The sequence below is a fragment of the Sus scrofa genome, unplaced genomic scaffold, assembly GCF_000003025.6.
Source record: "Sus scrofa isolate TJ Tabasco breed Duroc unplaced genomic scaffold, Sscrofa11.1 Contig740, whole genome shotgun sequence".
In the NCBI taxonomy this organism is placed as follows: Eukaryota; Metazoa; Chordata; class Mammalia; order Artiodactyla; family Suidae; genus Sus; species Sus scrofa.
In genome coordinates, this window is record NW_018085303.1 from 575,932 (window position 1) to 590,745 (window position 14,814).

Here is a 14,814-nt window from a genome sequence, read left to right on the forward strand (position 1 = left end):
CTTGAAGGCTTCTTTCTTGAGTAATTTAATCATCCAATTCCGAAGCACAAAAGTAAATATGTATATGTTGTACATCATGGACTCTAAAAATTATAGTTTCTTTGAAGAATTGGTTAAAACTAGTCATAAAGAAGAAAAAAAATGTGAATCCTTCTGTGCAAGAATGCCATCTGAAGATAGAGACTAACGTTTCTTCCCTTCTCTGGAAGAACTTCCTTCCACCCAGTGGAGCCAGAATAAACTTCATTCCAAAATCTGAAAAGCATCATATGATAGGGGAACATTTTATGTGAGCTCACTTAATGACAAATCACAAAATTCCTTAAAAAACAGCAATATAAATCCAAGAATATACAAAAGCAATAAGCAAAAAGAATGATCTAATTAAGGCTACTCAGAAATGCAAGACTGGTTTGACATTTGATTATTAGTCAATATAATTTACTCTGTTAAAAAGGTACAAGAAAAGAAACATATGATTGTCTCAAGACATGAAAAAAATTTCAATGACCGTTAATAATCATTGCTGGGAAAAAACTTTCATAAACTAAGGATAGAAAAAAATGTCTAGGATAAAACAGTTAATAGTACCTATAAATAACACTGTTATCTACTCCAGTAAACTGAAATGCTAACCCAGAAGGTGAAAACAATGTTTTTTTTTAAAGTATAAAAATGAAGTGGATGGAGGTGGGATTCATAGCAAATTAAATTCAGATAAACTTCAGATGTAAACTGAGTATTTAGTAAAGAACTCAACCTAAAATATTTAAAAACAAACCCTGAAATAATTCACCTGACCCACTAGTAACTTCTCTGACTGACTGAACAAAGACCACTATTTTTGTAGAAAGAAAAAAAAGTCCTGCACTCAGAACTGTAAAATTTATACTGTCTGCCATTCAATCAAAGATTACTAGATACGTAAAGAAGCACAAAAACATGAATCATAATCAGAAGAATTTTAAATCAACAGAAATAGGTTTAGAAATTACCTAGACATTGGAATTAGAAGAAAATAACTTTAAAAGTGCTAGTATAAATATGCAAAGGATATAAAGAAAAACATGAACATAACAGTGAGATATGAAATATGTTTAACAAAACAACATTTCTAGAGAAAAATATAATTATGGATGAATTATTAGTAGAGATTATTAATGGCATATTTGGGCAAATCAGACAGTATGAAATAAATGATCATTAAATTTAAGGTATAACAAGAGAAAATCTCAAAACAGATGTACAGAGACAAAAAATACAAAATGAAAAACTGAGGAGAGTTACAGTGATATGTAAGATAATATCAATTAGTCTAACACATATGTAATTGGAGTTTTAGTGGGAAAGAAGAAAAGGGAGGTACTGAAAAACATATTTTAAGAAACAGTGACCAAAATTTTACAAATTTGATGAAAAATTTTAACATAAATAGTCAAGAATTCCTACAAATGTCCAGCTTAAGAACATCACAACAAGAATATCATAATCAATACTAGAAATTTGTCTTAAAGGAAAAGTCTTACAGTAGGCATAGACGAAAGAAAGATTATAAACAGGGGAACTATGGAAAAAATAACTGAAGATTTCTATTAGTGGACAAAAGAATAGAATTGCCAAAGTTCTAAGAGGAAACAATAAACTATTAATATAATTATTGATGTAGGAAAAACATCCTTCAAAAACAAAGATGAAATAAATAAACTGGTGAGAAAAATTCATGGTTGGTAGACTTTTACTGCAAAACAGAAAGTTAAAGGGAGTACCTAATACTGAAGGAAAAAACACCAGATATGAACTCAGTTGAATATAAAAAGAATAAAGAGAACTGATAAGGGTAAATATGAAGAGACATTAAAATGGTCATTTTTCTGATTTTCAAATTTCTTTAAAATGTAATTTGAATATCATTTTTAGGCAAAATAACATAATGAGTTTCAGATTTAATCTCCTTCTTGAAATAAACAAAAACAAACAAAAGGTACAAAATAAAAACTTCCACATATATCCAGGCAATGAAGAAAAATGATTCTTGTGAGAAAGAAAACAAAGACAGTGGGGGCCTATGTTACCCTAACTTCCTGCCTAAAGATATATTTCCAGGCCATTGGTTAGGGAATAGAAGAAACAAAGGCCAAATCCAGAAATTTCTGTGTGCTTGAGAGAACAAATTAAAAGTCTGGATTTACCTTAAAGAACAAAGGACAACTGGAAAGGTGTGGGTAAATAAAAAACTTAATTTTTTCAAAATTTTTATCATAGTTGTATTACAATGTTCTGTTAATTTCTGCTGTACAGCAAAGTGACCTAGTTATATAATATTTCTTCATCTTTCTAAACAATAACTCAGTGTTTAAAGCAAAATAGTAATCATATATGATGCTATTTAAACATATGCTGGAGTAAAAATAACAACGCTCAAATTCAGGAAATAGACTGTTTTAAGGTTCTTATACTATATGTTAATGTGGTATAATATAACTTAAAGGTATATTATGTTGAGTTTAAAATGTATATAATAAACTTTTTACAATGAATAGATAAAATAGTTAAATAAAGGAGGTCAACTAAGGAATAAAAAACATAATAATCAAAAGAAGATAGGAAAAGTGGGAAAAGAAAACAAAAAGATGGGACAAATGAAAAGTAGCTACAAGAAGGTGAGCTTAAATCTAACAATATCAATTATTATATTAAACACAAATTGTTTAAACACACTTATTAAAATTTAGAGATTATTGATGTTCCCATGTGGCTCAGTGGTAACAAATCTGACGAGTATCCATGAGGATTCAGGTTCGATCCCCAGTCTCACTCAGTGGGTTAAAGATCCGATGTTGCCGTGAGCTTGGTGTAGGTCGCAGACATGGCTCGCATTCCACATTGCTGTGGCTGTGGTGTAGGCTGGCAGCTACAGCTCCGATTCAACCCCTAGCCTGGGAATTCCATACGCCGTGGGTGTGGCCCTAAAAAAGACCAAAATATATATATATATATATATATATATATAATTAAATGGATAAAAAAGCATGAATTAAAGTTCTACAATATAACCAGTGGTAGATGTAGAAAAAAACAAACCCTTCTAACCTATCAGTGTACATACAAATTGCTGCAGCCAGTATGGAAAGCAGTATGGAGTTTCCTCAAAAAATTAAAAAAATATGGAGCCACCATATGATCCAGCAATCCCACTTCTGGGTACATACCCAAAGGAACTGAAATCAGGATCTTGAAGAGATATCTGCATCCCCGTGTTCACTGCAGCATTATTCACAATAGTCAAGGCATGGATCTAAATGCCTATCAGTGGATGAATGGAAGAAGAAACTGTGGTACAAGATACCACAGAATATTTTTCATCTTTAAAAAACAAGGGTATCCTACCATTTTCATCAACATGCATAAACCTGAAAGACATTACAATAAGTGCAATAAACCAGACACAGTAGGATATATATTATGTATATATCATTTATATGAGGAATCTAAAATAGTCAAAATCACAGAAAAATCTCATGGAAGCAGAGAGTGAAATGGTGGTTTTGAGGAGCTGGAGGGAGGGGAAAACAGGGACATATTAGTGAGGTCAAAGTTTACAAAGCTTCAGTTATAAGATTAAAAAGTTCTGGATTTCTAATGTACATCATGGTGACTTTAGTTAATACTGTATTTTACACCTGAAATATGTTTAGAGAGTGGATCTTATGTTGGCTTTTTTTGTTTGCTTTTTGCTTTGTTTTTAGGGCTGCACCTGTGGCATATGGAGGTTCCCAGGCTAGGGGTTGAATTGGAGCTGTAGCTGCTGGCCTACACCACAGCTACATCAATGCAGCATCTGAGGAGTGTCTATGACCTATACCACAGTTCACGGCAACCCACTGAGCAAGGCCAGGGACTGAACCTGTGTCCTCATGGACGTTAGTCAGATGTGTTAACTGCTGAGCCACAACTGGAACTCCTGTTGAGTGTTTTTATCATAAAAGAATTACATGGAAAGAAACTTTTGGAGTTAATGGATATGTTTATGACATAGATTGTGGTGACAATTTCATGAATGTATAATTACCTTCAGTCATCAAGTTGTGTAAATTAAATTTGTATAGTTTTTGTATGTTAATCATACCTCAATAAAATATTTTTAAGATTAAAGCCCCACATCTAACAAAAATTTAAAGCATGTCAGAGTAAATCCAATTATGAAAATTTATTGTTATTTTCTCAAAAATAACATTTTGCCAATATTTTGAATGAAACACTAGATATAAAAAAGAAGTGTTTTATACAATAAGATGTTACAATATAGTTTAATAAGTTGAAAAAAAGAGAGCAATTAAAAGATGAGAAAAAATAGTGTAAATAGGAAACTAAAAACAATCCAATAGAGAGCAAAAAGAGTGGGCAAAGGAGTAAATATACAGATAAAATAGAAGAAATAGCAAGGTAGTAAATATAGAGCCTTTAAACAATTACATCATATGCCAATGGTCTACGGACTCCACTAAAAGATATTGCCAGAATGAATCATGAGCAAGAGCCAGCTTTTGCTGTCTGCAAGGAATCCATTTTAATATAAAGACACAGCCTGCTTGAAAGAAAAGGATGGAGAAAAGACACACATTGCAAACAGTAATTACAAGGGAACCAAAGAAATTATATCAATATCTGACTCTGAAGACTTCAGAATAAGGATATTACCAAAGATAAAAGAGAGATGTGTCATGGTAATAATGAGGTTAATCCATCAAGAAGACATAATAATCCTCATCTCTTTGTACCTGTTTTTTTGAGCTTTAAAATACATGAGTCAAACATTTCTTCCTATCAAATTAGATTTCTCAACTGATTTGAAATGATATATATTCACAACTCCTGAACAAGAGCATTTATAGAAACTTCACTATTACTAAAGAAAAAAACAAACAAAAAAAAAAAAAAAATGGAAGCAACTAAAATGTCCCTCAATAGATAAAGGGAGGGACATATAACGGAATACTATACCATGATAAAAAGAATGAGCTATTACTCCATGCAAAAACATAGATGAATCTTAAATGCATACTTCTAAATTAAAGAAGATAGCTGAAAAGGCTACACACGGTACATGTACTGTACACAGTAAACACATGATGTTCTGGAAAAGGCAAATCTGTAGACCTAGAAAACACATTAGTGGTTGCTAAGGGTTAAGGAGGGGGAAGTATTTAACCACAAATGGAAGATTTTATGGTAATGAAACTATGATACTAGAGTCTGAAGTTTTGTGAGAATCCAGAGACTCAGAAATGTTCAAATTCTTGATCTAAATAGTTTTAGAAAAACTTATCCTGAGAAAGCAGTTGGAAAATTTTTAAATTATTTATATATACATTAATTAAGTTTTGGCCTGTGACTATAGCATGTGGAAGTTCTTGAGCCAGGGATAGAACCTGTACCACAGCAATGATCCAAGCCACTGCAGTGACAGTGCTGGATCCTTACCATCTGTGCCACAAGGAAGTTCCTATATATATAATTTAAAATCACATTTATCTTCAATTAGGAAAAAAATACTTAAAATTTTCTACAAAGTGGAAATAATTATTAAGTTTATAAATTTGAGGAAGATGCAACTATTAAAAAGCAAATTTACAAATTACATGTAACAACAGGGGAAAGATTCACGATTCATGTTTAGAGAATATAAGCATCAGAAAAACTATATAAACAGTGTGATCCCATCTATCACAATAAACTTGAGAATTAAACACAGGGATATTAGAGAAGTAGACATCACCCATTATATCTGTGACTTGAGCCTGGATATTTTCTAGGATGATAATGATATTAGCAGAGTTGGTATTTACCATACAGGTAAACGTTGGTATTTACCATACAGGTAAACTTAGAGATATACACTTAGGTACATTTTAGAAACTTGGAAAACATAGCGCTCCTTCTTATAAAGATTTAAAGTTATTTGTATGTATTAAATCATCCAGCAGGAGATCCTAGAGGGAAAATAAATCCCAAATGAGAAATTTTTGGAGAATACCTACATGAAAAGGGTAGTAGAAACAACAGACTTCAAGGGTACTGGGAAGTATTGGTCAAAGAAACATTTAGGAGTGCTCTAAATACATAAATCTGGAAGAGATGAACAATCAGCTTAGCTCTAATCATAACTTCAAAATGTTCCAGCCTATGGAAGAGACGTCATGGTAGAGTGGAAGAGCATTAGACAAGAGGTTGTAAGATGGAACTGGAAAGTGTCATCCAAGTCCAGCAACTAATTCTTCAAGAGTTCATTCGACTGATCTGATATATAAATTTACTGAATTAGTTGATTTCTAGTGTCCATAACAGTATCAGAATTCTATCCTATAATAAGAAACCTCTTTCTTTGTCATTTTACATTCTGCCCTTTCTCCTCAGGAGAAGAGAAAATCAGAGCTTCACTTAGTGGCATTTTTTTTCCTAAAAATGTGAACAAAAAAGTTTAAATTTTTGCAAAATCACTTAGAGTCTAGAATCTATTCTGCAGGATGCAGTGTTTCTATTATAGAAGATCTCTCTCTTCTCTACCCCAGGATTCTTGCCTTTGAAACCATGCATGTGGCTCTTGTAGGGCAATTAAAATACCAAGATGTTGCCCTGCTGTGTAGTATGTAGAGGCAAAAAACGGCTCCTCATCAATTCTTGACACCCAGGGGCCCTGTTCTAAAACTCAGGTGAAGAAGAAAGGACTAGCTAACAATCTCAAGTCACTGCTTTTCTTTCTATCATGTTACATTTTCCCAACAGGAAAAGCATTTCCATTAGTCCTGCTGCTTTGTCCATTTGTGAATCCTCGAGATGATGCAGTATAATTCTTGTGAGCAAACAAACTCTCTCATGCAATTAGCCCTAATGAAGGTAATTTTTGCTGTCACAAGTCTTCTCTGTGTCTCTTAGACACTATGATCTAGTGATGTCAAGTCACTAATTAGCTTCTAACAATTATGATGGCTTTTCTTATATGTATGTGTTGAAGACAATGATACTTCAGTGTATAAATGGTGAAGACTGAAGTCTGGAAAGACATGGGTTCATTACATTTGCTCCCATCCAATGGATCCTAAAGAATGCTATTTTTCCCAGTAGGTGCAAATATTAGAAGACTAGGGACTGGAAGAGTGCTATTTTTCTCAGCTTTCTAGTTCAGTCAGAGTAGAGAATACAGAGATACATTATTTCACCCTTTCAATATTTGAATATTCTATGTCCATTTTGTCTATTATTCTTGTCCAAATATCTAAATCTGAGAAGTGATTGATGGCCATAATATTTTTTGCTAAAACCAGGACGGACTCACTCTTTTGATTGAATATACTTCTATTATGATACATTTTTAATTACTTTTATCATTGAATTAACTTGATTTTTTGAGATTATGTTTTCAAAAGATAGATAATTCTAGAATAGTAAAAATTAGGAGGGAGAGTTCTCTTTTTTGAAAAGGTGCACCTTGAAGAGTGTATAATTTGCTCAAAATAGTAAAGTTATTTAGTGAGAGGTCAAATAGGAACACATATTTGCTATAACTCAGGCTAATACTTCTCTTATAGTCTGTGATGTCTTTGGACATCATCCACTGACTTGGACTTCAGGCTATTTTAAAGCTCATAATTAAGAATTGTTCTTGTTAACTCGTGACAAGAAAATACTAATATAATTAACTTGTGAAAATATCTTGCTGAATATATATCCTACTTGTGAAAAACAAAAGTACCTCATATATGATTACTAACTTTTAGAATCCTACTACTATTATGATAAATTACCCAATGGTAAATTAAATGTTGCACAATTTTTTTGCCACGCCAATGGCATGTTGATGTTCCTAAGCCAGGGACTGAACATGCACCACAGCAGCGACCTGAGCTGCTGCGGTGACAGCACCAGATTCTTAACCTGCTGTACCACAAAAGAACTTCTCAATATTGCACAAAAGGTTTGATTCAGGTATTTATTTGTTGATCACATATTTGTGAGAAGCAGGGAAAAAAACTGTCTAAACTTTGAATCAAAGGAAAGTACGATTAAGGGAAGAAAATGCCTACATAGTCCCTAAACATGGTTTTGATAAAATGATGCAATATTATTGATACCTCGGTATCTTTACAGGCCCCAAATCATATAATAATCGCTATCACTGGTGATAGTTCCTAAAATATTTTTGGTAATTAAAAAAATATATATAATATTTTATAGATTAAATTGAGATTAAGTTCTCTACGGGCTTCCCCTGTTTAAATCCCTAAATAATTTCATCCATTCTCTGGATCTCTCAGATGAGGTTAAGTTGAAAGACAGCATTTTCCTAGAATACGTGGGTAAATATTCTATACTTACAGCTTCAATGAAGCCTAGGAAGTGATTACCTTAATGTTATCCTCAGCGATATTTAATTGATTTTAGTTTCTAGAGGTCTTTGAAAGTCATTCATAATCATCCAGTTCACTGCTATTGAAAACAGAAGCAAGATAGCTAGTTATGATAAATTTTTTGCAAGACTGTGAGATAAGAGATTCTGTTTTAGCATTTCTTTTTTATCTACTCCTTTGCCTCTTTTAGATTCCTGACTACTTGGGCTCCCCCAGCTACTTAAGATCTGCATTGGGACAGAGCATCCAGCCCTATCTCACCTCTTTGAAGACAGTCCACTCTGGCACAGATACCCTGAATTTCTTTCTTTCTTATTTAAAAGGAAACTTTACAATTCATCTCTTCAGATCCAGGTCTGTTTTCTTAGGAGATGTAGAAGCAACAACTAAATTTTTCCCAAGCATTAATGACTATGGATTATATCTCTACACTTTCCCTTTCATCTTAGGTAAGTGAAAGCATTTTGTCAGTATCCTTCTGTAGACAACACACAAGCATTTGTCTCCACACATACTGTTGTATCTCTGAACTGGATTTAGAGGGAGAAGGTAAAGGCAGTGGAAATGTTGGGAAGCTTATGAAAGTTATGTCTTTGAACTGGAAGTGTTTGGTGACCTCTGTAAATTACACTCTTAATTCTCTCACTGCATCTACCGGTCATAATTTCTGAGATAGAAGTACTGGGGGAAGATTTATTGATAGAATTTCAAATAGGAGGGAACTGCGGGTCACCAAGTACAATCCTATATGCATGCATTAAATATTATAAGAAATGAAAAATTGATCTTTACATGAAAACATTTACTAATTAGAAACTCATTCTTGCATGAGTCAGATAACACTATCCTTGGCCAGTAAAATAATTGGGAAATAACTGCTTATTCTGATCTGAAACAATATGTTATTAAGCAAATTTAATTGACAATCATCACAATTAAAGCTGTCATCTACATGACTGTTTAAGAACTATTTTGAATATTTCTTTGAGAGTAATATCATCTTCAACATTTGATATTTGAGGATAATGAACCCTGAAAGGCTACCTACGAAGTGTCATACAACTGCCCGAGGGCAATTGTGATTTAACATAAATTTTTTATGATAATAAATTTTATGTTTTCACTACAATAAGTAGTTTTACCTGAGATAAAAAGACAGCACATTTAATCTAAAAAGAAATATGCTAGGGAATGAAGGGAAATGAGAATTCATCAACTTCTCTAAATGAACAAGGGATTATGAATATTAATAAATGATCTTTGGGGAGGCAAATTATAAACCTAAATGCTCTATCACCAGTTCACAGCACAGTGCCCTGGGAAAAGCAGGCACTTACATATGTTTAGAATAAATGAAATAAAAAAGAATGCACATATATTAGAAGTAAAGGATTTATATTTAAAGTAATTTAAGTTTCTGTTGCTCACCACAATGATGGTTTGTACTAAGAAACTCAGCTCTTTGATGGAATTGATTTGACCATGTTTTGCTCTCTGAAAGCAGTGTCCTTTTTTTTTTTTTTTTTCTGGGCACCAAAGGGAGCAATGACAATGGAAGAATTAAAGTTTTCATATCACTCATTGGGCAGAAATCTTATTATCATTGTCTCACATAATACAGTTCATTCTAAAAATACCACAGTCTTCTCTGCTCACAAATGCCTTCTGCTGCCCCTTTCTGTTCTAGTACCAAAAAGTGTTCTTGGGAAACCTGTGGTTAAGGATTCCTGGGCTTAGAGCTTTGCTTTTTCTAATAGGCCACATTATGAACCCCTATGAGCTGATTTTGTCAGATATTCATTCCTTCCCTGTAGTTAGGGATTCAATGAAATATTTATATCAAAGGGTCTAAGAGTAAGGGTGTTTCTCAGGGAGAAAAGGCCAATGTGGGCTCCCGGAGTTAACTTGCTAACCAGAGTTTCCTGAGAAATCATGAGAAGGGGAGAACAGTGCCAAAAAGAATGTAATGGTCCTTCAAATACAAACTCATCTTGGTGTATGATTTTACCTGCAGCCTACTCTGACTTCAAACTCCACTTGTTCTATCTTCTGAAAATCCTGGAGTCATATATTTTGACATAATATCTGATAATATGTGAATTAATTCTTTGGTAGCTTTTCTAGAGAATTGGAGAGTTGAAATATAAGGGTGAGTCCCTGAAATTAGTTCATAGGAATTAAAAGTATTCATCACATGTTCTGTTCTTTATGTGTAAACATTCCAGTGAAACTCAAAGAGATGCTAAGTGATTTTAAATTATTATCCAGGAAGATAATGAAATAAAAAAATAGTGGATGAGTTGCTTATATATTCTAGAGATTAAGCCCTTGTCAGTTGCATCATTTGAAACTATTTTCTCCCATTCTGAAAGTTGTCTTTTTGTTTTCTTTTGGGTTTCCTTTGCTGTGCAAAAGCTTTTCAGTTTGATGAGGTCCCATGGGATTATTTTTGCTCTAATTTCTATTGCTTTGGGAGACTGACCTGAGAAAATATTCATGATGTTGATGTCCGAGAGTGTTTTGCCTACGTTTTCTTCTAGGAGTTTGATGGTGTCCTGTCGTATATTTAAGTCTTTCAGCCATTTGGAGTTTATTTTGGTGCATGGTGTGAGGGTTTGTTCTAGTTTCATTGTTTTGCATGCAGCTGTCCAGGTTTCCCAGCAATGCTTGCTGAATAGACTTTCTTTTTCCCATTTTATGTTCTTGCCTCCCTTGTCAAAGATTAATTGACCATAGGTGTCAGGGTTTATTTCCGGATTCTCTCTTCTGTTCCATTGGTCTGTCTGTCTGTTTTGATACCAGTACCACACTGTTTTGATGACTGTGGCTTTGTAGTATTTCTTGAAGTCTGGGAGAGTTATGCCTCCTGCTTGGTTTTTGTTTCTCAGGTATACAGATGGCCAACAAACACATGAAAAAATGCTCAACATCGCTGATTATAAGAGAAATGCAAATCAAAACTACCATGAGATACCACCTCACACCAGTCAGAATGGCCATCATTAATAAATCCACAAATAACAAGTGCTGGAGGGGCTGTGGAGAAAAGGGAACCCTCCTGAACTGCTGGTGGGAATGTAAACTGGTACAGCCACTATGGAGAACAGTTTGGAGATACCTTAGAAATCTATACATAGAACTTCCATATGACCCTGCAATCCCACTCTTGGGCATCTATCCGGACAAAGCTCTACTTAAAAGAGACCCATGTACCCGCATGTTCATTGCAGCACTATTCACAATAGCCAGGACATGGAAACAACCTAAATGTCCATCGACAGATGATTGGATTCAGAAGAAGTGGTATATATACACAATGGAATACTACTCAGCCATAAAAAAGGATGACATAATGCCATTTGCAGCAACATGGATGGAACTAGAGACTCTCATACTGAGTGAAATGAGCCAGAAAGACAAAGACAAATACCATATGATATCACTCATAACTGGAATCTAATATCCAGCACAAATGAACATCTCCTCAGAAAAGAAAATCATGGACTTGGAGAAGAGACTTGTGGTTGCCTGATGGGAGGGGGAGGGAGTGGGAGGGATCGGGAGCTTGGGCTTATCAGACACAACGTACAATAGATTTACAAGGAGATCCTGCTGAATAGCATTGAGAACTATGTCTAGATACTCATGTTGCAACAGAAGAAAGGGTGGGGGAAAAAACTGTAATTGTAATGTATACATGTAAGGATAACCTGACCCCCTTGCTGTACAGTGGGAAAATAAAATAAAAAAAAATAGTGGATGAGTAGAGAGTCAGTAAAATAAAACACACTCTCTCCCAAGATCTGATTTAGATGTGAAATTCTTCAAAATAAGATCCTTCATTACCTTTCATTACACAAATTTTCTAGTTCCAGATATCTTACAAAAGTAAAAATAGCATAAAAGAGAGAAAGTTCCGAGAAAACAGAATGTAAGATGACTGAATAGAAAAGACATTTTGCCTCTGGTACAAATTCCTTACTATGGATAACCTTGTGTAATGTAACTATACTTTTTAATGTCCCTCAAATAAAATAAAAATCAATCATAATTCAATAATATGTTCACATTACTAACACCAATGGCTGAGTTTAAAGAAGCTTCATATCTTCAGGAATACCTGAAATGAACTCATGCACTAGATTCCTTTGCATAATGGAACTCCATGAAGAGCTGAATCATAGCTCTAGGAAGACTTCCAACTTTGGACCTTTAAGTTTGGCTATGGTTTTGTATTTTAGTTGATATAATTTGTAACTCAGTAGAGAAAGAAGAAGGTCTATTTACTCAAGCAATGATGTCTCCTATGGGCTCTCTCACATAACATAATGCTATCTCTTTCTTCCCTGTTTTAACTCTTATAAATATATGACATACACACGAAAGTGCACAGAGCAGAAATACATACATAGATATTTTCACAAAGTGAACACACCTAGGTAACTATCAACCACATCAAAACACAGAACATTAACAGCGCTTAAGAAGCCCCTTCCTGTCCCTATTTCTCTTCAAGGATAACCACTACTGGAGGTTTTTCAACCCTACAACAGTTTCACATATATTTAAACAGGTTTGTACAGTATATACCACTTTTGGTCTAATTATTTTGGTCAGCATTAAATTTGTGAAATCATCTTCCTTTGTTTTAGCAGTTCAAAAAGAATTTATACATTTATTGATTTAAATTTTGGTTCTGTAAATTCTTAGACTGGATTTCTACAGTGCCAAAGAAAAAAAATTCACATATTCAATTTCATTTTTAAATTAGTTGATGACAATCCTTGAATTCATGTAATTGGATATGACAGTTGGTTGACTATCTCCTTGACAATTCTCTCCTTTATCATTCTTCAATAGCATCGCTATGCTGTCTATATGATTTGTGATGGTGTATGAAAACTTAGACACAAATGTAAATAGTTATTAGAATCCTTAGGGTATGAAGTGGAATTAGGAAATCAAACTCATACTCAGTTCATTGATATCTGTTCCTCTCCTATGTAGGTAACTGAAGAGAAGTTCCTTTCAAAGTCAATGAATGAGACAAATCATTCTCGGGTGACAGAATTTGTGCTGCTGGGACTCTCTAGCTCCCAGGATCTCCAACCTTTCTTGTTTTTTGTATTTTCACTACTCTACCTGGCCATTCTGCTGGGCAACTTTCTCATCATCCTCACTGTGACCTCAGATTCCCGCCTTCACACTCCCATGTACTTTCTGCTTGCAAACCTCTCTTTTATAGACATATGTGTTGCCTTCTTTGCTACCCCTAAAATGATTGCAGACTTCCTAGTTGAGCAAAAAACTATTTCTTTTGAAGCCTGCTTGGCCCAGATTTTCTCTGTTTATCTATTTGCTGGTGGTGAAATGGTGATCCTTGTATCCATGGCCTATGACCATTATGTTGCTATATGCAAACCTCTCCACTATACGACAATCATGAGCCGCCGTGTGTGTATTACTCTGGTCCTCATTCCATGGGGTGTGGGCTTCATCCATACTACCAGCCAGCTGGCATTTACTGTGAACTTGCCTTTCTGTGGTCCTAATCAAGTGGACAGTTTTTTCTGTGACCTCCCTCTAGTGACCACGCTGGCCTGCATAGACACTTACGTTATCAGCCTACTAATAGTTTTAGACAGTGGCTTTCTTTCTTTGAGTTCCTTCCTCCTATTGGTTGTCTCCTACACTGTGATACTCATCACAGTTAGGAGTCGCTCCTCTGCTAGCATGGCGAAGGCCCGCTCCACACTGACTGCTCATATCACCGTGGTCACACTCTTCTTTGGCCCATGCATCTTCATCTATGTGTGGCCCTTCAGTGGTTATTCGGTTGACAAAGTCCTTGCTGTATTCTACACCATCTTTACTCCCATTTTAAACCCTGTTATCTACACTCTAAGGAACAAAGAACTGAAGGTAGCTATGGCAAAACTGAAGAGTCGGTATCTGAAGTCTGGCCAGGTTTCTGCAGTTATAAGAAATATCCCTTTCCTAGAAATGAAGTAAATTTATAGGACTGGTACCGCTATAGCTTTATCTCTAGATATTTACAAATGAAGTCTGTGATGTTAAAGCAAATAATTTTGACCAGTGAGAGGGATTAGCTTGAATTGAAGAATAACAATGACAAAAATGAATGAATTTTACTGATTTTCATATTTTTCCCTCCAATGGGTGCTTTTCTTTTTTATTTCCTATTTTTTATTCAAAACTTTTAAAGATTCAGGCTTCAAAAACACTGAGAAAGAAACTTACTTATAAGTGGTAATTAAATTGTACCCCTCCCCTCTCAAAACAGTATTGCTCAGATGCCAGTTTTGGAGTAATAATAGGTATATATCTCTATGTCATAGAAATAATATATATATTTACATACCTAATGTATGATATACCTAGGTAAGAA

The 14,814-nt window shown here is 34.3% G+C and overlaps 1 protein-coding gene across 1 annotated transcript; it reads left to right on the plus strand.

Annotated features, from left to right (window-relative positions):
* Positions 1 to 13,394: 13,394 nt before the first annotated feature.
* Positions 13,395 to 14,417, plus strand: LOC100156300 (olfactory receptor 4K15-like). Its single transcript, XM_021082384.1, has one exon. It carries the CDS (start codon positions 13,443 to 13,445, stop codon positions 14,415 to 14,417), a length of 975 nt encoding a protein of 324 aa, XP_020938043.1. The 5' UTR covers positions 13,395 to 13,442.
* Positions 14,418 to 14,814: the final 397 nt, after the last annotated feature.